At 44.3% G+C, this 20,618-nt stretch overlaps 1 protein-coding gene and 1 long non-coding RNA gene across 8 annotated transcripts in view; both read right to left on the reverse strand.

The window, feature by feature from the left end:
- Positions 1–540, reverse strand: part of LOC133148776 (uncharacterized) — a 3,196-nt gene extending 2,656 nt beyond the window's left edge. Inside the window, exon 1 of the long non-coding RNA XR_009712828.1 lies at positions 203–540. This is a non-coding gene — a long non-coding RNA (uncharacterized LOC133148776). The remainder of the gene's footprint in view (positions 1–202) is intronic.
- Positions 541–1,287: 747 nt separating this feature from the next.
- On the reverse strand, positions 1,288–19,203 carry LOC133148757 (myotubularin-related protein 4-like). Of its 7 annotated transcripts, none has more exons than XM_061271681.1 (20): positions 19,128–19,203; positions 16,925–17,008; positions 11,505–11,594; positions 9,553–9,669; positions 8,989–9,018; positions 8,575–8,657; positions 8,333–8,499; positions 8,165–8,261; positions 7,765–7,878; positions 7,503–7,702; positions 7,287–7,415; positions 6,819–6,930; positions 6,127–6,322; positions 5,867–6,052; positions 5,569–5,739; positions 5,267–5,421; positions 3,683–5,084; positions 3,492–3,602; positions 3,301–3,389; positions 1,288–3,017 (listed from the first exon to the last, which is right to left on the reverse strand). In XM_061271681.1, exons 2-20 carry the CDS (start codon positions 16,925–16,927, stop codon positions 2,840–2,842), a joined length of 3,630 nt encoding a protein of 1,209 aa, XP_061127665.1. In that variant the 5' UTR covers positions 16,928–17,008; positions 19,128–19,203; the 3' UTR covers positions 1,288–2,839. The 7 variants fall into 7 exon arrangements, with proteins under 7 accessions (XP_061127665.1, XP_061127669.1, XP_061127668.1 ...); XM_061271685.1 differs by having other exon boundaries at positions 16,925–17,011; positions 19,127–19,183; XM_061271684.1 differs by lacking the exon at positions 19,128–19,203 and adding an exon at positions 19,051–19,075.
- Between the last annotated feature and the right edge of the window lie 1,415 nt (positions 19,204–20,618).

Below are 20,618 nucleotides of genomic sequence, written 5' to 3' on the forward strand. Positions count from 1 at the left end.
CATAGGAAACCGTTTTTTTATTAATGTTTATTTTTTAGCAAGTGGTAACGTTAGTGGTGAAGTTAACATTGCATTAAAAAAAAATCCAAACGTTCGCTGTCCAGTGCCAACCACAAAAAATGCTTAGCAAAGTTACATAAATATTCTCAGCAGATGTTTAATTCAATGTTATTGTTCCTACAAGTTTGATTTTGTAGCTTACCTCTCGTGTAAAAGTCCAACTCCGCATCCATTCCTGATTCCAGCAGCGAAATAAACGACGGTTGACCACGCCACGCACAGGAGACTATTGATTGATGCACGGGTTCACCCTGCTGAAAGCCCAGGGGCATAACACATGGGGTTACCTGGACTGAAGCCCAGGGGCCTATCAAGCAAGTTAACTCGGCCGAGATGCACTTTACATCTCTACAGAGTTGATTTGCTTAGGTTGGAATAACTCTGTTAAATAACTCCAACACTGAACACCATTTTAATCAGAATGTGTTAAAATGACACTTTGAGAGTTGAAATCAACTCTGACATGTTTAACCCTGAAATTTCAACACTCCAGTTTTTGCTGTGTACGATAAAGAAGTTCTTTTAAGGTACATTTAAGAAGTTGGGTTAATGCATGATGTGTGTGAAGGTTTGTTAATGTGTGGGAAGCGACGACGTATAAGGGTTTTGGTTTGAGGAAGATATTACAATACTGTATAGATCTTTCATCACAGGGAGCCCTTCCCTTTGTTTGTCATGTTCTCGACAGAACTGAATGACTCTGCACATTTGTGGAGTGCGCGGACCTAAATTCTGATAAGGAAGTTTACTCACTGGGGAACATAAGGGAGGATCAGAAAAGACGAATCATGCAATGACGTCCTGATTTGGTAAAGGTGCCCGCCCTGGGGTCGTTCCAATGCACAGGTGGCGAGAGGCAGTTTACAGAACTACCCAAGAAATGTCGCCACCCGGTGGGCAAATGATGAATTACGCTACTCTAAAACTGTAAATAGTGCTTGACAGGTCCTACTTAGTTTATTCACCCTTCTCATTAATCGTTTGAGCCGTTAATATATTAAAAATAATTTTTAGAAAATTCTATACATTAACTTCATGATGGTGGTTTTGCTAACTAAAAATGATGATCAAAACTTGGAAATGTCTTTTTTTCTTTTACATGTAGTGAAGAGCAAACAGCAAACATTAATTATCAATACTGTGTACTATTAACTTGGTAATGCAGTTTTTGATACAGCTCCTGTGTATTTGCATCGATAAATATAAACAAGACAGTTGAGACATCACTACATACACTGTCATATTTATTACAGGCATTGTATTTATTCTTTGTCTTTAGTCACCCATCAGAAATGACACCTTTGTGAAGTCTTTAAATCGTAGAAGCCTGCAGTGAAATCACGAGACTGAAGCACACATGACCATATTGATGTACTTCCTGTAGATAGCGGAGACGTTCTATACCGTTTGCATCTCTCTGGTGATGTGCAGCCTAATCTCATCCTTGTAGCCACCGTATTGTATTTTTTTTTTCCAAAAATAAACAAGCTGGGAAACAAATCCATCATATATATTTTTTTTATCTTTGCCAATGGGAATTTACTTTTACAGTGCAATTCTTTACAAGTTATTCATCAATTAAAAGACTGGTATTTGCCGTCACCATGAATCAGATATCACTATGTATGTTACACTTCAGAGCTTCCTCTAAAAAGAGATGTTAACGCCATCTGGGAAAAAAAAAAAAACAACCTCAATTATTAAGTCAGCTAATTTAGTGACATTTGATCATCCAGTGAAATCATTAGATCTATGTTAAACTTTAGCAGCTAAACATCTGTACCATGAACACATAGGAGTCAAATAGTAAACTGCTGCCATCTATGAAAAGAAAAACATTGAGGGGGACAAAAAAAAAAAAAAAAAAAATGTATGGCACCATTGAACACCCAGTAGACACAAACAAGTAATTACTGTGGCCGCCCTCCCCTGTTGCGGAAAAATAACTGTCAATCAATTGTTCAGTCTTTCTTCCTTTAAGTGCCAATCAGGAGGACAATGAGATTTTTTTTTTCTGAGGGGGGGGGGGGGGGCGTTCAGTCAGAGGTAACGCAGACCTTGTCGGAAAGTTCTCAGTCGTTTCCCAGAAATACCCTCAATGATTTTCATGCCGTGTCCCAAAACACACCGCTTCACATACCAACAACATACGTATGTCTCCCGCAGAGCTTTCCAACACCAAAATGTAGCTGCGAGGGCATCGCTGAAGACCTCGGCCCGCATTGACGCTTAAATCGGAAAACACGAATAGGACCCACCAAAATGCACGGGATTTACATTCCAAGTTACAATGGCAAAGTCGACAGCAGAGCTCTCCCTTTCTTTTCGCTCCAGTTTGGTCGCGAGATTCCCTTCGACACACGACGACATTTAGAGGTGCACAAAATAAGAATACAAAATTAGACTTTTAAATACAATAGCAGCGATTCTTTTCTTTCCCAGCTGAAAGCCTCCAGTAGATCAGGTAAAAGGTTTGGAGTCACCGATCGATTGTCCCTCTCAAGTATGACTATATGGAGAGTGCAGGTGTTGGGTACTTAAGGTGGGCTCAAAAAGGGGGGGGGGGGTACCACTACAGAGTGTTGCCGTGCTAAAGCCGAAATATGTTCTGTCCAGGACTTGGTCCTGGGGCATTCCCCCGCCCTCCTGCCACCACAGTGCACCCCTATTTTTCCCAGACAGCTCATCACCTCAACCAAGATCCACAGCAGGTTGTGGGGGGGGGGGGCGACACCTCGTGAGTTCAAAGAAGGACATGACCCAACAAGAGACCCTTTGCTCAACTTGAGGCTGTGGCGATGGCCTTTTTGAACTGCTGGCTGCGGATCTCGCGGGTTCTGGACTCCAGGAGCTGGTCGTGGCAGGTGTTGCAAACCAGCACCGGGTCGTACAGCTGCTGGTCTGGGATTGGCAGCTTCAGATGACAACAGTCTTTACAGAACACGTTGCCGCAGTTCCTACAGAGAAAAAGGACAAAAACAAACAACGGCTGCTTTTATTTGCATAGGTGAAGAATGAACCCGCAAATATAATAAACCTTCAATGTATTAAGACCAAAGTTAAGGATACGGGCATTAGGCAGGGTCATTTCTTCCCATACTGAATGAAAACAATCGAAACAAAAAAGGAAACCACGCCACTGATTTTATCAGCGAACATATAGAGATTAGCACTTTTTTTTTTTCTGGGTCAAGATCATTTTTGTGCGCTTGTGTGAAAGGAAAACGAGTGAAGTCCCACCTGCAGTGGTGACGCCGCTTGGCTATCCAGAACTCACAGTCACAGTTGAAACAATGAGAGGCCATGTGGTCAGGCACCCACCTCGTGACCTACACGTGCATACATTTCCATCATTAGAGGTGCTTAAAGCCATTAGAGTGAGAAGGTGAGGTGGCGAAGAAATGAAAGTGAAGATTGAAACAGATGCTGACCTCCGTGTCCTTGCTCTCCACTCGATCCCAGCTGCCCTCGGACAGTCGGTCTTCACTCTGGGTAGATAGAGAGTCTTCCTCGGGACTGTTGTCCGACTCCCTTAAACATGTCTAAAATGAGAGACAAGAAGGAGGTGAAGAAAAGGCTCGCAAATGCGGGATCGAGTGAGAAGAGGAGAAAGCAAACTTACAATATCATCCTCGTAGTCGATGTCAGGCTCGGAGGGTGGGGTGCTGTATTGTTTGCTCTCGAGTCGCATCCGCAGCTGTCGCACCTGCTGCCGCAATACCTCCACTTCTTGTTTGTAGCCCGCCTCGATCTGACGCAGCCTTTGCTGCACGGCGTCCATGGGCACCGGCAGCCCGTCGTCGTCTAGGTAGGCCGGAGTTTGGGGCGGGACGGGTGAGCTGCAGACTGAGGGTGATGCGGCTGGAATCTGGTGGCACGCCACTGAGCAGGTGTTCATGGCGGGTGCGTTCAGGCTGGTGAAGCCCGCTGCGCTCCTTGCCGCGGACGGCCATCCGGGCTGCACGGGGCTGCTGGGGCAACACTGGGAACCGCTGGCGAGGGCGATGCCTTGCGAGCGCAGAAGCTTATAGGCCAGTTGGCGGCTCTGGTAGGCTTGTGGAGAGCGGCTGCCGCAGTGACTGGCGCTGCTGCTGCAGGCTGACTGCATTAGGCCCTGAATGCTCTCCCAATGGGGGCCCATGAGGGACATGTCTGCCAGCGGACTGTGGGAGATGAGATGCTGAGTGGATCCTTGGAAGGAGTCCATTGGAGATGCTGCAGCAGATAATGTTTGAGCTCTTCCCTTGATATGATCCATCACCGGCTCTTTGAGCGCTGGCGGCGGCGGCACCACCGCCTGCTGCTCCTCCTCCTCATCATCATCGGTGAAATGACTGAGAGTAGGACCGTCGCTTTGCTGCTGCGCCAAGGTGTGAGCAAGTTCTCCTTGATCTATAAGAGTCTCAGTGGAGTCCTCCAAGGGAATCTGTGGCGTGAGAAGCTTCAGAGCCATGAGGTCAGCAGACTCCATGAGGCAACTTTCCGGGCTATCAAGGTGTAGGGTGGCTGCAGGTGGTATGGCCTCGTGGCTCAGCGTAAAGCACGGCTCTGATATAGGAGTGGGCAGTGTGGTACTCTCAGCAGTCTTACATGGGCTCTCAGCCTCCAGTTGAGGTGTTGGAAGAGGGAGGGTAGTTGTGTGTGGTGAAGCTTGCTGTAGGACAGGAGCGAGGAGTGGAGTGTGAGCCTGGATATCACAAGTTAGGGGAGCAGGAGGAAGAGGTAGGGAAGGCAGAGGCTGAGTGGTAAGACACGGTTCTTTTGGCGTGTCCTCCACACATTCAGCACTGGAGCCATCTGATGGCTGGGTAGGACTCAGTTGTGGAGGACTCTCGTCACCCTCATCAAGTGCGAGCTCATCCGAGCAGTCGATAGGTGGACTCTCAAGGGTGGGTGCGGCCTCCAAAGCTGGGCGATCCTCCTGGCAGTGCTTATTAAGATTGGGGTCACTGGATGTCCGAGTTAGGGGCGCCCCATTCTCAAAAGCTGACAGAAGATTGTCCATGGAGCGGGTCTTGGGAAGCCTAGAAGTGGACATAATACAAGGGGAGGTCATTAATATCATATTTGTTGTTCTTCATTTGACTGTTTCATATTTAAGAAATAATAATACTCAATAAAAATTGATTTAGCACAAATTGGTGTGAAGGAAAAGCGTGCATACAACAACATTAACAATAAATCTGACAGAAGCCTCAAAACGTACCTGTCAAGGGAACGGGAGGCAAGTTCATCCCCCGTGACACTCGGAGACAAGTAGAGCTCCATCGAGTCGTCCACGGCTGTGCAAGGAGAGGATGTGGGGAGGTAGACGGCTGTCCACAAGTGTAATGCGCGCGTGTGGCAGACAGGCTGCAGCACCTTGCAGTCAAACAGTGAAAAATAAGCCACAATACTCAATATCACATACGACCAGTAGGGGGCAGCATAGAACGGGAGAAACCGCTTATAGAAAGGTTGTGGTATTCAACGCAAAGACAAAATCTCACAAAAATGGTAAAAACTGACCATATCATGACTGGGGATGTAGAGGAAGTTCTGAAAGTTCTTGTTCCCGGTGCGCAGCAAGGACCAGACGGAGCAGGTGCGTTTGTAAATGTTCCTCGCCTCCCTCTCACGAGCGTTGTTGCACAAGAAAGTACCATAGAGACACGAGTACGTATGTTGCACCAACTTGACCTGCACAAACGAGAGAAGAAATAGACTCAAGAATTGTAGGATTGCGCTGGGATACAAAACGTGCAAGCCTTCTCTAGAAATTGCAAAGCAAGTCTGTAGCATAAAATGGCAGATGACGAACACCCACCAAGAAGGCCTCGTTGAACTCAAAGAGGCAGGGGAACTGTTTGAGCAGCTGGTGAACGCAGTCGAGCCACTGCAGAAAGACGGGACACTGCTCACTAACGTCATCGGCGTTCTCCTGGTGTCCACAGCGGTCTCCAAACTTGTGACCGTAGTCCAGCCAGTCAGTCTCCACAAGTAACTGGAAACCCTGGGGATTCATTGCATGGTTGCGCAAAGGAATTAGATTTCAAAGAGAAAACTACACTCAGCAGACTATCTCACCTCTAGTGTTCTGTAGTAGGGATCCAACATGATCTTGGCCAAGGCAACAATCTGGGGTGTACGGTCCCATCCGTCTGAACAGTGCACAAGGACGGGGCGACCTTCTCGCTCCAAGGAGGAACACACCAGAGTGGCCGCCTTCAACATTACAGACAGGTGCTGCAGCCAGCGGGTGCTCTCCAAAGCTGAAAGCCAGCTAGGTGGAAAAGAGAAGGCACATTCAAATGAGTGTATTCATTGTAAAAACAATTATACTATAGACATTTTTCATTAAAGAACTGATTGGACAATTATGAATTAAAAAATAGAAATTAGATTTTATTAAAAAAAAAAAAGCATAATATCTCAAAAGCTTTTCCAAGTGCGTGTGCAACAAACAAGTCTTTTGGAAGCTCCCCCCTACGTCATTTGACACCTAAAGAATCTCAACATCCTTTACAATGTGACATCATAGCTGCACGTACACACGGCCGCAGACAAAAACAAACGTTCATGTGAACACCGTGGTACACAGAAACACATGGCTCCAATGTCTCAGTAACCAGACAGCCAGCTGGCCCACTCAGCAGGTATGAGACTGGATGCCGGGCAGCTTCTCCACCTCTTGGGGGTGAGCGCATTAACAAGGGGGAGGGAGGGAGAAGGGGGACACCAGGACACTCAGAGGAAAAAGGTCAAACGGATCAACTTACTTTCCTGGATCGGGTATCTGACTGCAGACTGTCCTCAGGGCCTGAAAACTGTTCCGGATGGCGTGGATGTTAGCCATTCCCATAAACATCACCTCGCAGTTCGGGTAATATTCTAAAACACAAACAATAATAATGTCACATACACATGAATTCTGTGTATTGTTATAAAGCACTCACCTTTCAAAGAGTCGAATAACGACAAGTCCTATATTCCAGAAACTCAACAGTGGCATGTATGATTTGTTTTTTTCTGTATTATTTTTGTACTACACAATAGCACCAAAAAAAACAACAACTTTGTCACCCTCTTGTTTCAGTAACACACCCGCAGTGTGTAAATGTCAAAACTGGCTACTGTAGTGACAATCCATTAAATAGTTGACCCAAAAAAAAAAAAAAAAAAATTGGATTTCCAAGCGTCCACCTGACTATCTACATGTCTCCGTTTTGACAATGGGTACTACTCACCTTCACACTCACAGCCTCCACCTTTGGCACGGTTGGCCACTGCAGCAGTGTAAGAGCGAGCATCCAGAATCAGAAGCTTCTGTGGTACGGTGTTGTCATCACAGCCCGAGCTACCAGTCAGTGAGGAGTCTTATGAAACAAGATGGACATAACTTTTATTATTACAAAGTTTGCATTCTAGTAAAATGTGTACCGATGTAGCTAACGACGCTTTACCAAAATCACTGTCGGATGAGTCGGGAGCTTCTCCACGTTGCTGGCAAGCAGGTGCACCACAGGTACCTTTGGCTCCGGTGTCCATTTGACACGCTTTGGCAATGGATGTCACCAGGTACTCATCATCCGGGTTTCGCCAGCCCCACCAGCTGATTTCAGGTTGGCTGCAGCGTGCAATCACTGCCCCATTCTTCTGGTGTCTGGAAATCATGATCAGAGTCGTGAGCTCAAGGTCCCTAAAAATGCAAATTAAGAAGCTGACCTGTAGACCACTACGGGAATCCTCTTCCAGGATCTGAAGGAAGCCACATTCTCAAGCTCTTTGTCAGTGATCCATATTGGAACCAGAAGCTTCTGTGGGTAACTGGAGCACAGTCTGAAGACATAAAATGCAGTTTGTTATTATTTTTTTCAGCAAGGTAGCTTTATTGGTTAATCACTGTCAAACAGCAAAAACAACACACATGCATTTTCATGAACATTTTTGTTGCCAATAAGTTGTATTTATCCCATTTTTATAGCTGTTGAAAATGGAGGGAAGACTGTGAGTGACACAAAAAAAAAGTGTGCTGAGTTAAGAGTCTCAGCATGCTGTGATTTTTTTTAATTAACACAGGTTATGCGAGCATTGATGCATGTGCAAAATAATACACGTGACATACTTATAGTTGCAATTTATGGATGACACCCTCCAGATGTTTTGCGTGTCAAAGCCCATCCTTTTAACCTCCATCTCCATTCTCTGACGCACATGATCGCCTGCAGACAAAGAACACATTAAGGGGGAAAGAAAAAAATAAAAATGTATGTGTGCGCATATTTGGACATACCTGGCCGACACAGATGAACATGCTGGTCCTCATCATCAGCACTGCCTCCCAGACACCAAGCATGATAAGCTAGTGCAAAGAGGTCTTCGAGGCGTGAAGGGTGAGCTATTGCCCTGCTCAGACGTTTGACCCACTCCTGACACTGCTTGAATGTTGTAAAGTGGCATCTACGATTCAAAAAAAAAAAAAAAAAAGAAAGTGTTTGTTCTCCATCACCAATATCAACTCGTTCTTTTCTTTACCTAACAACTTTGGAGTCTTTGCAGATGATGTGCAGCTGGGCCATATCTCTGCTCTCCACGCTCTCAATCAGTCTGAGGGGCACCTGTAGGGGGAGACAAAGAGCAATGTGCAATGAACTGACAGCAAGAACGTTAGCAAACTCTGAATCCGTTTCAAGCAAAGCCTTTTTCCATCACACTTTCAAGGCCTTCAGCACACAAAGCAGCAACTATAAACCCGAGTTTACCCACTGGAATTATTTTTAAACAACAACTGGAAGGTGGCCATGTTGTTCCAAATCTGTCTGAACTTACTACAGTAGGAAACAATAACATGTCGTTTTATATAGGATACAAGATGCAATGTGTCTTTGCATGGGTAACGTGCCACTTCCGTGGCAACTTGGGGGCGTTTCAGCATGAGGTAGTACTCACAGATATTTCATTGTCCACATCTGGGTAGGTCTAAAGCACAGCGACAACATGGAGCACACGGAGAAGGAGGACACAAGACAAGAGGAAATGGAAAATTAATTAAAACCAGGGAGAAAATAAGGAATGACAAGTTAAAAGGGGGGAAAGAAAAATATGAGTCGAAAAGGATGTCAGATAACAAGAGGCGATCACGCAGTGCGCTACGTGACCACATGACCTTGCCGTATCGAAATCATGGAGGGGAAAGACAAACATGGACAGGAGCAAAGGGCAACAAAACAGCTTGAAAGAATGAGGATAACCTGTGAATGGGAGTGTGGGTAAGCGGTTGTAGATTGTTGGAATTAAGTCAGTATGAGGGACATTGGCAGCATCTGACTTTTCTTTGTCCTTGCCATCTGTTCTAAAAATGCGCTAGGGATTTGTTTGCGTCGCCAAAATAGCAAAAAAACTCATATTATGGACACCCATTGAAATGTATTTAGTCCCCAAAAGACTTCAAACTACACATTCAATGGTTGATATATTCGTGAATTCTTATGTACGTGTCTGAGGTGGACTTACATTGATGACAGACTCCTTGAACTTGATGTGGAGTCTGTAGTTCGAAATGGCAATGACCGCCTCATCTGCATGGCCAAGATATTCTACCCCTTCCCCCTGAAGAACTGGGAAGGGGACCTGGAAAAGACAACAAATTTGTACTTTTTCCAACTCTAAGCAGGTTTTATTTGACAATGTGTAAATTGACAGTGTTCATTTAATTATATATATATATATATATAAAAACGTATACATAAAAACGTAATGGTACAATTCATTATTATTGCGCCACCACTGTTTAATCTGACAATTTGCCGCTTGATTACTCGGCCATTTTGTCTGGCCTCTTTCTACCCATCACATCTGCATGATCAGCTGTCCTGCACTAACGTGTCCGCCATCGTCAAACGACCGACCGCAAGCCCGGTCCCGCCGTTTGCCAGGTTGCGAGACCACATTAGCTTGCCCCGCATTAGCATGCGTTGCCGAGTCACGCAGGGGAGGACCCGCTGATGCATGACAAAGACGACGTGCAGCAGAGCAGATGGGGATTACCGGCAAAATATCAGAACGTCACGATCACGTGAAACTGCATCGAACTGGGTTAACGGCACAGTCGTCTTAAACCACAATAAAAAGGAGATTGGATTCAACTTTGAACCAGAATTGTTGACTCAAACGTGGTTGGGCAGTGTAGTGTATCAAACTGTCACCGCATCTGCTGTTACGTTTATCGTGTGTGTGTGTGTGTGTGTGTGTACATATCTTAACCTGGGAATTGGAACAAATGCTACACTGCATGCTTACACAGCCAAAACTAAGCAGTCGGCCGGCAGACACAAGCTACCAAAAGTATATATTGAATTCAGTTCAGAGATGAATCCAATCTCGAATTAAGCATTGACACCAGCAGAAATGACAACACGGGGGTTTCTGTCACATGCTACTCTGCAAAAGAGACACAAAAGATGTCCTGTCGAGAGCGCCGGAGTGTAACATGTTGCGCAGCCTGACAGCATTAAACCAGCTGCACGCCAAAAGTAGATGCATGAGTCACTGAGCGCCTGCGAGCTCAGCAGAAGATAGTGTCACATGTCCTCCACAGGACTTCGGCAGCAGAAGTAATCTTGAAAAAAAAAAAAAAAAGGGGGGAGAGTGCGAATGTAAGCACGAGTGCGAGAGCGGGAGGGAGAGCCAGAGTGAGTGGCTCATGAATAATGGCCGACTTGTGAGTCGTGACTTCCGGTTGAGGAAGCTGGCCAATGAGAACGTGCAAGTATGCACACACAGCTGCATCACAGCAGCGGAGTGTGTTAAACGATATATTTAGTGGGGGGGGGGGGGGGGGGGGGGATTGCCGGCAAGGAAACTATCGTGGGAGTAACTTCACGGAAAATGAGACCAATATAAAACATTTGCAATCTATTTGTTGATCCCGTGACTGCAGCAGATCTTTCTCACTGATCATTTCTGGCCTATCTCCGTGTTGTAGCATGTCCCGCCGCGTGTGTGCAACAACCACCTGCAGGCAAAAACTAGATGTGTGATTAATGCGCCCTTTAAAAAAGGAGAACTACAGCGCAACAACTGAGTGCACCTTAATGATAGACTAACAGACCCATTGGAGAAAATGTGGACAGAGTTGCTATCGAATCACATTAACTCGGGTAAACAGGCGCAAATGACAATATAGGCTAGGCTAATTTAGCACAAGATAATGCTATTGATTCAAACGCATGTTTTGAAATGCTCCATCGACTTACCTATGGGCTAGCAGCATTTACGTCATTATTAATTTGCAATCTTTTTAAAATTATTATTATTTTTTTTTTAACTCTACTTCCACTTGAAGGTCTTTCTGCAGAGGTAGGAATGATGACGCGTGCGCTGGAATGTAGCTAAAAGTGTTTACCGAGTCAACTGAACTTAAAGCGGTATTTGTCAAGGGTTGGCTTAAACATTGTGCCATTTACCTGAAGACTTTCATCCTCCTTCACCAGCTCCTTCTGGGGGAATAGATCCTTGGCCTTAATGTATTCCAGACTGGGAGGCCCCTCTTCACCCTACCAATGAACAGATAAAGTTATCATTTAAATCGACTTGGAAGTAAACTACAGGGTCTTGCAAATAATAATTGCAAAGATAAAGATATCGAAATATAAATGGAGCACAAGAGTGGTCCCTGGTCAACGCACTGCTAGTATAAATCAAGTAATGTTAATCTATTACCAGGCTTGGCCTTTGATGTGGAATATATGCCAGACAGAAAATTTCACAATGGCGCACTTACTGCCCCACAGACAAACATTTAGTGAAAATTCAATATAAAAACAGTGAACAAAAGGCACTGCACTCTCAGGCGCCATTAGTCAGTCAGGATTTTTGATCTATCATCCATCGACTCCTGACAATCCTTGTTGATTCTGAAGTTGTAACACTTGATCAAGTCTTACAATTGTATCGGAACATAGTATCTTGCTAATATGCATGAATTTTACTCTAGCGACAGGCTTAAAGAGAACATTAAATAACAGATGTCGCGGTGACACAGTTAAATGAAAAAAAATGAGTCTTGAGGCTGAAACTTTTAGTGTCATCACTTATAGAGAAGAACAAAGTCAGAGGCAAGGTGTCTCAGTATGATATTAAAAAGAAAAAAAAAGAAAAAAGAAAAGAGACATCAGTATCTCCCAAATATGGAGCACAGCTGGCTTGAGCACGAGTTTTTTTTTTTTTTGCCTCGTCATTGCCTTTAGCCTGCAAACCCTCCCCAACCGTAGTCAGAGTACAGATGCAAGTGCCGGAGCCTCTTCAAATATTAACGCCATAGCTGAGTACATTTCATGTTTTGATAGTCTGATAACAGTGATAAATTGCAACTAGGTCTGACGCAGCATAAAGATTAACATACCAACAATTCATAAAAAAAAAAAAAAAAAAAAAAGCCCAAATAAATAAATAATATTCCATGCAAGACAAAAAGGTAGCAGAGGGACATGCAGAAACAAACAAAAATCCTGCACAGGCTCCAAGAATAAGTCGCTGGTTGTCATGGCAACAGCAATCGCTTGATGTTAAAGCATGTTTGGAAAAAAACAAAACAAAAAACTCCTTCCTCACTCAAAAGATGACTAAATCTGATTGAGGCTTTGTGAGCAGATTAGAGATCCACCGTCTGATGGCAACATGTACAATATGCAACCTGTATATTTCTGAAAGGCCGCTCTGCTCATAACAGTGCAGATGAAGGTAAAAAATTAATACATACGAAAAGAGGTCATAAAAAGTTATATCAGAACACCGTTTCCTCAAGAAGAGCCAGGCCGTGTTGCAGACTACATTAATAGGTCAAGAACAAGGACAGAGTATGACAACTCTTCCCAAATGGACCCCGCTGCCCATCCCTTCTCTCGCAATCTAAATATTTCATAGGCCACAGTGTACTGAAGGTTCTGTCCAATTACATCATACTCATAACTTGAATGATGTCAGAAGTAGGGAAACAGGAGAATTAAAAAGTATGACACAAAAAAACATTGTAGTTTTAAAAAAAAAAAAAAAAAAAAAAAAAGCAGCCTACCTTAGCCTTAATTCATTTAGCTGGTGTCCATAAGCAAAAAGAAAATAATCATGCAGCTCAATGAAAAATCTTTACTCTTTTGGACCTAAAGGTTTATTGTGGAGAGGAGGGGGGGGGGCAAGCATTTTATATTTTTATATCAGTGATTACGATGAGCGCAATCCGCTACATTCTAATTTCATGAGTACAAGGCAGAGCGCTCATCTATTTAGAAGGGCATGGACAATAAATTACGCAGCCAGTGACGCGGAAGAAGAACTGATGACTCAGCGGAAGCGCAGACGATTGAAAAGCATTTCAAAATTGTGAAATGAAATGGCCGCCCCTGTGTGCTAACTGAAACACCGACGAAGCATTCAACATGCTCCATCATTTCTTCATGCCATTAGTTTGGGTGAATGTTGAATTATTAAACATACTTTGTTATATTCCTGATTTTCAATCTTTTTCTACAATGAGGAAGATTTGCATGGTGGCAACACTAACTTCGGAAGACATTTCTTAACCTTATAATCCTACTCTATTTTGAAATGAGAATGACTTAAGTCCACTTTAGCCAGCCTGACTTTAGCCTTTGCAGAAAGGAGCCGGTTTTAGTCATGCCACGTGCAAGTGAGAGGAGGGTGGAGGCTGAGCCTTGCGACTCCAGCGCCTTCTCCTTGCGGGAGCAGAGCCCAGAATGTGGGGGAAGGACCGCAACCGCTCCTAAAGACAACAAAATGCTAACTCATAGTTTGTATAACACGCAGTTCTTCAAATTTGCCCTCTAGATGTGAAACAAAGTAGATGACTAAAAGGATTAGCAAGAAAACCAGGACCAAAGATGGAAACTAAGTGAACCACCTGTTCTGTATCAGTCATTGTCACTAAGAGCTCTCGGCATAACCAGACACTCGAAACTCTCCTCCGTACCGCAGTCAACGCACACATGGGCACTCTGGCCGAGAGAGCAACACGTTTCATTTGAGCCGCACGCATTTTAACCACCGGCCTCTTGACATCCAATCGGGATCGGCGAGCCGCCAGCTCCGACACACACAACGCGGTGACTTTAATTACCATTAGCAGCTATTTCATCATCACAAGACACTTGTAGACTCCATCTACGTTGCTTACTTAACAACTGCAGCGCTCATGTGTATCAAGCATCACCACCCGTCAGTGACTGGCAGCCAGGCAGGCAGGCCCACTAGCAAGTTAGGGTGAGGCACAACCATTAAAAAAGCAAAGTCACGAAGGTATTTAAAAATAAATAAATAAAGCAGCCAAGAAATAAAAGCATTTCGACTTACAAAGCAATTGAGCATGGAGCAGGACGCCCTTCCTGCAACGCTCATGTCGAAGTGACGTGGAGCTGTGCTCCGATGACACGCAGCCTATGGAGGAGCAGCACGACCACAGCACGAGGAGCCGGCACCATCATTTTTCTCGTCGCCTCGCCCTCCCTCCGGTTATCTTCCCTGCCTAATTCACCGCTTCTTAAGGAGTCTGCTGTGGGACAACACGCCGGGTCGCCAATCTTAGAAATCGAGGATTCACCGCACTACACCACACCCCCCAAAAGCCATGTGTCAAGACGACATCTGCTGCACAGCCGAGAAAGCGGCCAGGTAGTCCGTAAAGATACAAAGGGGGGGGGGGGGGGGACAAGCGGTCCACTGGGTCAGACGAGTGGGGGGGGGGGGGTACAAAAGATGACTGCGGATAGATGCACCCCGTGCTGTAGTAAGGGGTTGAAGAGTGAGAGATGTTCAAGCAGAGGGAGATGCCACGCAAGCTCCGCCCTCTCCATTAGCATCCACATCCCTCGCTCATATTCACACGCTCACATTTCTCCTCTCCTCTCTGTACTCCTCCCCCACTCCCTCCTTGTTCACCCTTCACCGACATCTCATAAATACGCCGCTCCCTCAGCAACGAGGCAAGGTACACTAGCGCCGGGCGCGCAGAGGGAAAAACGCTCGGGCTCCTATGCAGACATGCTGCCTTGATGATGAAGCACACAGCTGTCAGTGGAAAAAAAAAAAAGGAGATAAACCCATCGTCATAAGTAGAGCACCCTGGTTGGACAATAGCATATCATTTGATAGCACGTGGAGGGGGGCGGGGGGGGGGGGGGGAATACATTGCGGTGGATAGGACAGGGGGAGGAGTTGCTGAGGAAAGTGACAATGCGGAGAGTTCCAGTGACACAGCATTCTACAAACGCCACATCATCCAGTTCCCTAGCTAAGAATGTGTCTGACACATTGCTTCCCATTGTGAAGGTCAGAATATTTCAATGGTGACTGGCTATTGTGTCCCGTACAACGCGAGGGGAACATCCGCACCTCATCCGTCACCACCCTATGGCTTCGCTGGCAGTCGTGACATCCGGCCGCCATCGACTGGATGACCTCACATTATGCAACATATGCATTACCTGCACAGCACTGGCAAAAAGGGAAGCGAGATACTTTAGCTGTCATAATAAAAACAACATGAAATTAACCTGTGTGATAAATGTAATTAGTGTTATGCATTTTACAACAATAAAATGAAAATCGACCCCCAAAAAAACCCCACTTCATTTTATCAACTGAGAGGACAATTCCAGGTATTTACAATTACCTCAACCAAGGAGGTTATGTGTTTGTGTGCATTGCGTGTCGGATAGATTACGCGAAAACCGAAGTTCAACGGCCGAGAACGAACTATGGGGTCAACAAAAATATACGGCACTAAACATACATGTAGACCAGCAAAACGAACTCTCATCCACGGTAGTCTACCCTGCTAAGTGCTAGCATACATTAGAACGCCTGAGGCAGGATAAATTTACACCATTATTCCAACTTCCACGCAGGCACTATCCGGCAGCACGAGCGGAAAACAATATGAACTCAATCCTCCCCTTATTGTTTTGGTGAGATCACTGGAAGCAATTAATCGCTGCTTCACAAGACTGGATTAAATGGATCCTATTACCAATGGAGCAAAATGTCTTCTAATCCCACCTGAAGGAACACGACCCAAGACAAGTGAGAAGGGGAATTGTCACAATGCAGTCGTTCATGGATCTCACACTTTTCGTAAAAAAAGTGCTTGTGTTGTATCTAGACGCAATTGTTGCATTGCGATGGATCAAACAGAATGTCAGGACATGACTAAGCCCCCCGGGCAAACAAAAAAAAAGGTCCGCGCTCTCGCATTTACATGCTTGGGCGGGCCCATTATTTGCTCATCAGACACGCTGTCAATTAAACCAACTGCTTGATTGTGTGCCCCATAAAAGCAAAGCACTGGGCGGCCGGCCACATTTGCATTCTATCCACCCATTTGACCGGAACCTTGGGACACTTATCCTCCCTCCCGCACTTCCCTTTTGTGCTGAATAAAAGCTGTGCCTAAGAGTCTTTTTTTATTTTTTAAATTTGTCCCTGATCTGGTTATCATTCGCTCTCTTTTGAAGTAGTGGCTGAGAGAGCAACGACCGTGGCTTTTTTATGAAGATGCCTTTTCATAAAATCATTTCATCAACTCCGGTCTCCACTACTTACACACATTATGTAAACTAACCTGGCTAAAATAATAGAGCTGGTATGTGCCATCAACAGCTTCTTGAACTGGAAAATGTGCATTGAACAATTTTTTGTAAAAGGTTAACATCCCGAGGAGTCCATTTTGTTTGGGCATGCGAGAGCGGACTGCGTCTTCCTGTTTGAGGGCGGTGTGTCCCGGAATTTTGTATTTTGTTTTTCCTCCCATGTGTAGAAATCAAACGCAAAGAAGCATTTGGAACAAACACCCGCAGCACCCGTCTTATTGGCTTACCATGCTGAAGACAGTAGGCGTGGGTGTTCTTCGTCCCACCCTCTCCCTCCTGTCTACTGGGCTTGGCCTTGCCACTGACGACTCCTGCCAACATAGGGAAGGAAAAAAAACTCAAGTTTGACATAGTGTGTGCGGAAAGAGGTTTGTGCGTGTGTGGGCGGATGAGTGAGTAGTGTGCAGGCAATTGCAAAGGAGCTAGATTGAAAAGCAGCCCTTCCCTGGTCTAAAGTACAGCGTGCTGGAGAGGAAAAAAAAAAAAGGACTTCAGAAAATAATTCACGAGACAGTTAGAGTAGCTGCTGGAATCTTCATGCATTCATTAGTTTACATAAAGACGGAACATTCAGTTCTGCAGAGAGATGTACAGGTTAATGCCTGTTAAAGACCGCAGCCAAGGGAATAAATTCCACGATTCCACACCCAACACAAAAATTGTCCTTCTAATCATTTTAATCTCTGGATAGTTTAAGAGAATTGTGAGCAGTTACACTGCCCTTGAAAGCGAGACGTTTGGGCAATCTGACAAAAAAATATGCGGGTTTATTCAAACAATTCAAAAATTTGAGGACAATTCTCCTGAGAGAATATCCCTGGAAAAATCACCAACCCTTGACAGCTCCATCACATATTTTGTTTTGCAACACTTGGTCAAACAGAGCTCACCTAGCAATCAAGCACAATGTAAACAGTGTTTGGCTGTCTCCTATGGCACGTGAAAGCAATTTCACTTGTGGAGGCAGAAGTTAACTCTAAAAAAGTACATAGACACCTTCACAGCGTAAAATAAGTAAATACCGATTCAGTAATAAGGCACTCCAAAGATCCAGTTACCAATGTAAATGTCTCCTTTGAATTTTAAACTTGAGCATGAAAAATGTTAACAGTGGCGGGTTTTTTTCTTTATCTTAGCACTTGACATTAAGAATATTTCTTCAAACATGAATTAAGGGATTTTATGTTGGCAAGGTTAATTGCATCGAGTTTAGCAGAATGTAAAATACATAGGCAAGCCAGACGTAACATACAGACTTGAATTTATTGAGCCTCGACCTCAATGTTATGTCGAAACACACCGAGAAGCTCAAGGACAACTTTAAACCCGACATTTTTTCACAGTACAGAGTTGTCTCACTTCCCTAAGCTGCTCCCCTCAGACACACCCCTTTTACACACAGAGGAAAAAAAAAAAGAAACGTAAACAGCTTCACCAACACGCCAAAACTCAATATAAACTTCTTACCCCCGGCAAAGTGCAGAATCCTCACGTCCCAAATATATTTGCGGAAATCTGTCTCAATTTAATAGTCGGAGTTATAAGTGCAATGCCTTGCAAAGGAGCTGTTTTTGCAATCGCCCAAACACACACATTCACACACACACTGGGTGTCATACGGGGCCATGACACACCCCCTTGTGTGGTGGAGTAGTTACTCTGGTCTCCCTCCCACTTTTTCGGTGCCAGATTTACCAATGTGAGAGAGGCAATCCTACTGAGCATTCAACTCACTTCAATTTATGACTCAGTGACTAACAGGAAAGGCCTCGATTGTAAGTGGACCACGAAAAGTAACAGGCAATTACTTGAATATAAAAATTCACTTTACCTCAAATTGAAGCCACGATTTTTTATGACATTCAACTTTCTCCTCCCAACAAATGTGACAGATGAAATCAGCATTTTTTAATCATTTAGGTAATTAAAAAAGGAGGTACTTGAATAAGTCAAACGCATTTAATAAATTGGGGGAAATGCGGTTTCTTTTGAATTATGTTACTAAATTTAGAGTAAATTTAGCAAATTCCCGTAAGACAGCTCGTCACTTACCAGATGCTTCTCTCACTACTGACAAACAACAGGTGTGAACGTGTACAAACCGCTAAGAAGTTTATAGACTAGTCAAGAGAAAGTGAAAGCATATTTCATAAAGCAGCTGACCCGCTGATTCAGAACAAAACTCGATTACAAGGCAAGGCAAAAGTATACGACTGAGGTGGGCTGTTTGCAAACGTTAGCATATCAAGCTAGTTACCGGCCCGGAGTACTAGTTGACTAGGATTGTATATTTTAATGGTTCGGCACGCACAAAATTCACAGCGCCTCTTCACTCGTGTCTCCAAGCACATACCGAAACCCCGCAAAACGTCACGCATGCATAGTTTATTGCCAAGTTCCATATGATAAAAGTTAAATCAAGTTACTCACTCCACGGGAATCAGCTGACACGACGGTGACTCAGTAGCTACACGACTTCCGCATTCTTGTGCGATGACAGCCCTGTCGACCAATTGTGAGGAAGAAAACTAGATCTTATAGCCCAATTGCGATTGAATGTTCGTGATAGCCAATGATAATCGACGATACTAAACCTTCGCGGCTCATACACACCCACAGCAGAGCCAATCAGGTCTCAATAGAAGCCTTGCACCCACCAATAGAAAATCACAGCGCGGCAGACACGGGACACACGTACACGACGCCACATTTCAACTCAGGCACGAACGCGAATAGTATAGGCTGTCCAAAACGTGATCGGGTGTTAACTAGAACAACGAATATAATTGCATAAAACATAATCACTTGGGTTGATATTACCTTGTTTATTTTTTTTAATTTATTTGCTATCAAACATAACCCAGATACAGTTATGTTTACATTCCCTCACAGTAATTGAGACAATGATGATTCATGGCCTCTGTCATGGAGTGTTATTTTTGTTGGTTGGCCTTTCGGTTACAGACGGGAATTGACCTAGAATACTCCCCCAATACCCAGTAAGCAACCACGACACCGCACATCAACCGAGTTATGAATGATTTACTCCAGTGACATTTTTATCCTGAGACGCCGTGTGTCTCAGTCTTTGAACACATTAATGGCACAAAAGGTGTATGATTTGGAGTTAAAATTTATTCTATTAACATAATCAATCAGACTTTTGGATTACTTAATCTGATTAACTCAGACAATAATTCAGATCACAAAGAAGCACATGCCAAAATGAAACCACGCCTAGTGACTGACCTCTCATGTCACGTATAATTGCGTTCTCTGGTGGTAGAGAAAGGAATATTTAGAGATTTATACATTTCAGGAGTCCTCGGTGACGTACCCACAAGCACGTAAATCAGTCAAACCTACAGTACGTATATAATGTGAATGAAAAGCACTTCTAGGCCATGAATGTGAAACATTAAAATGGAAAATTACATAAATTCTAATAAACTATACAGCCTATATACACACACTGCGTCGTTTTCGCCGTAGCGATAGAAAATAATGTGAAAACGTCGCGGAGAAATCAATGTATTCAAGTTAGGCGCACTACGGCGACGATGACGCGCATCCTAGTACTTTCTGTACTACAATTCCCATCACTCCTTGCGGATAAAGCAGGCGCATGCGCAGTTAAAAGGAAGTAACCCCATCAAGATAACAAATCGAGATCTCCAGATTAGAATTAAAAGAGGCAAAACAATTTTAAAAAGCCGATTAAGAACATATTCCCTTTTCTGCGACTTCATTTATTATACATATTTATTAATTTCATTTTGTCAAATTCAAGGTGACTCAGCTGTGTGCTATAGCGCCCTCTATTGACCTACCACCACAGTCCACGTGCGTCGGTGACCCCATGGTGCATAGATTTACTTCATGATACTTCCTCCCATATTCTAAAAGCATACCTGATAATTG

The sequence above is a fragment of the Syngnathus typhle genome, unplaced genomic scaffold (assembly GCF_033458585.1).
Source record: "Syngnathus typhle isolate RoL2023-S1 ecotype Sweden unplaced genomic scaffold, RoL_Styp_1.0 HiC_scaffold_157, whole genome shotgun sequence".
Taxonomy (NCBI): Eukaryota; Metazoa; Chordata; class Actinopteri; order Syngnathiformes; family Syngnathidae; genus Syngnathus; species Syngnathus typhle.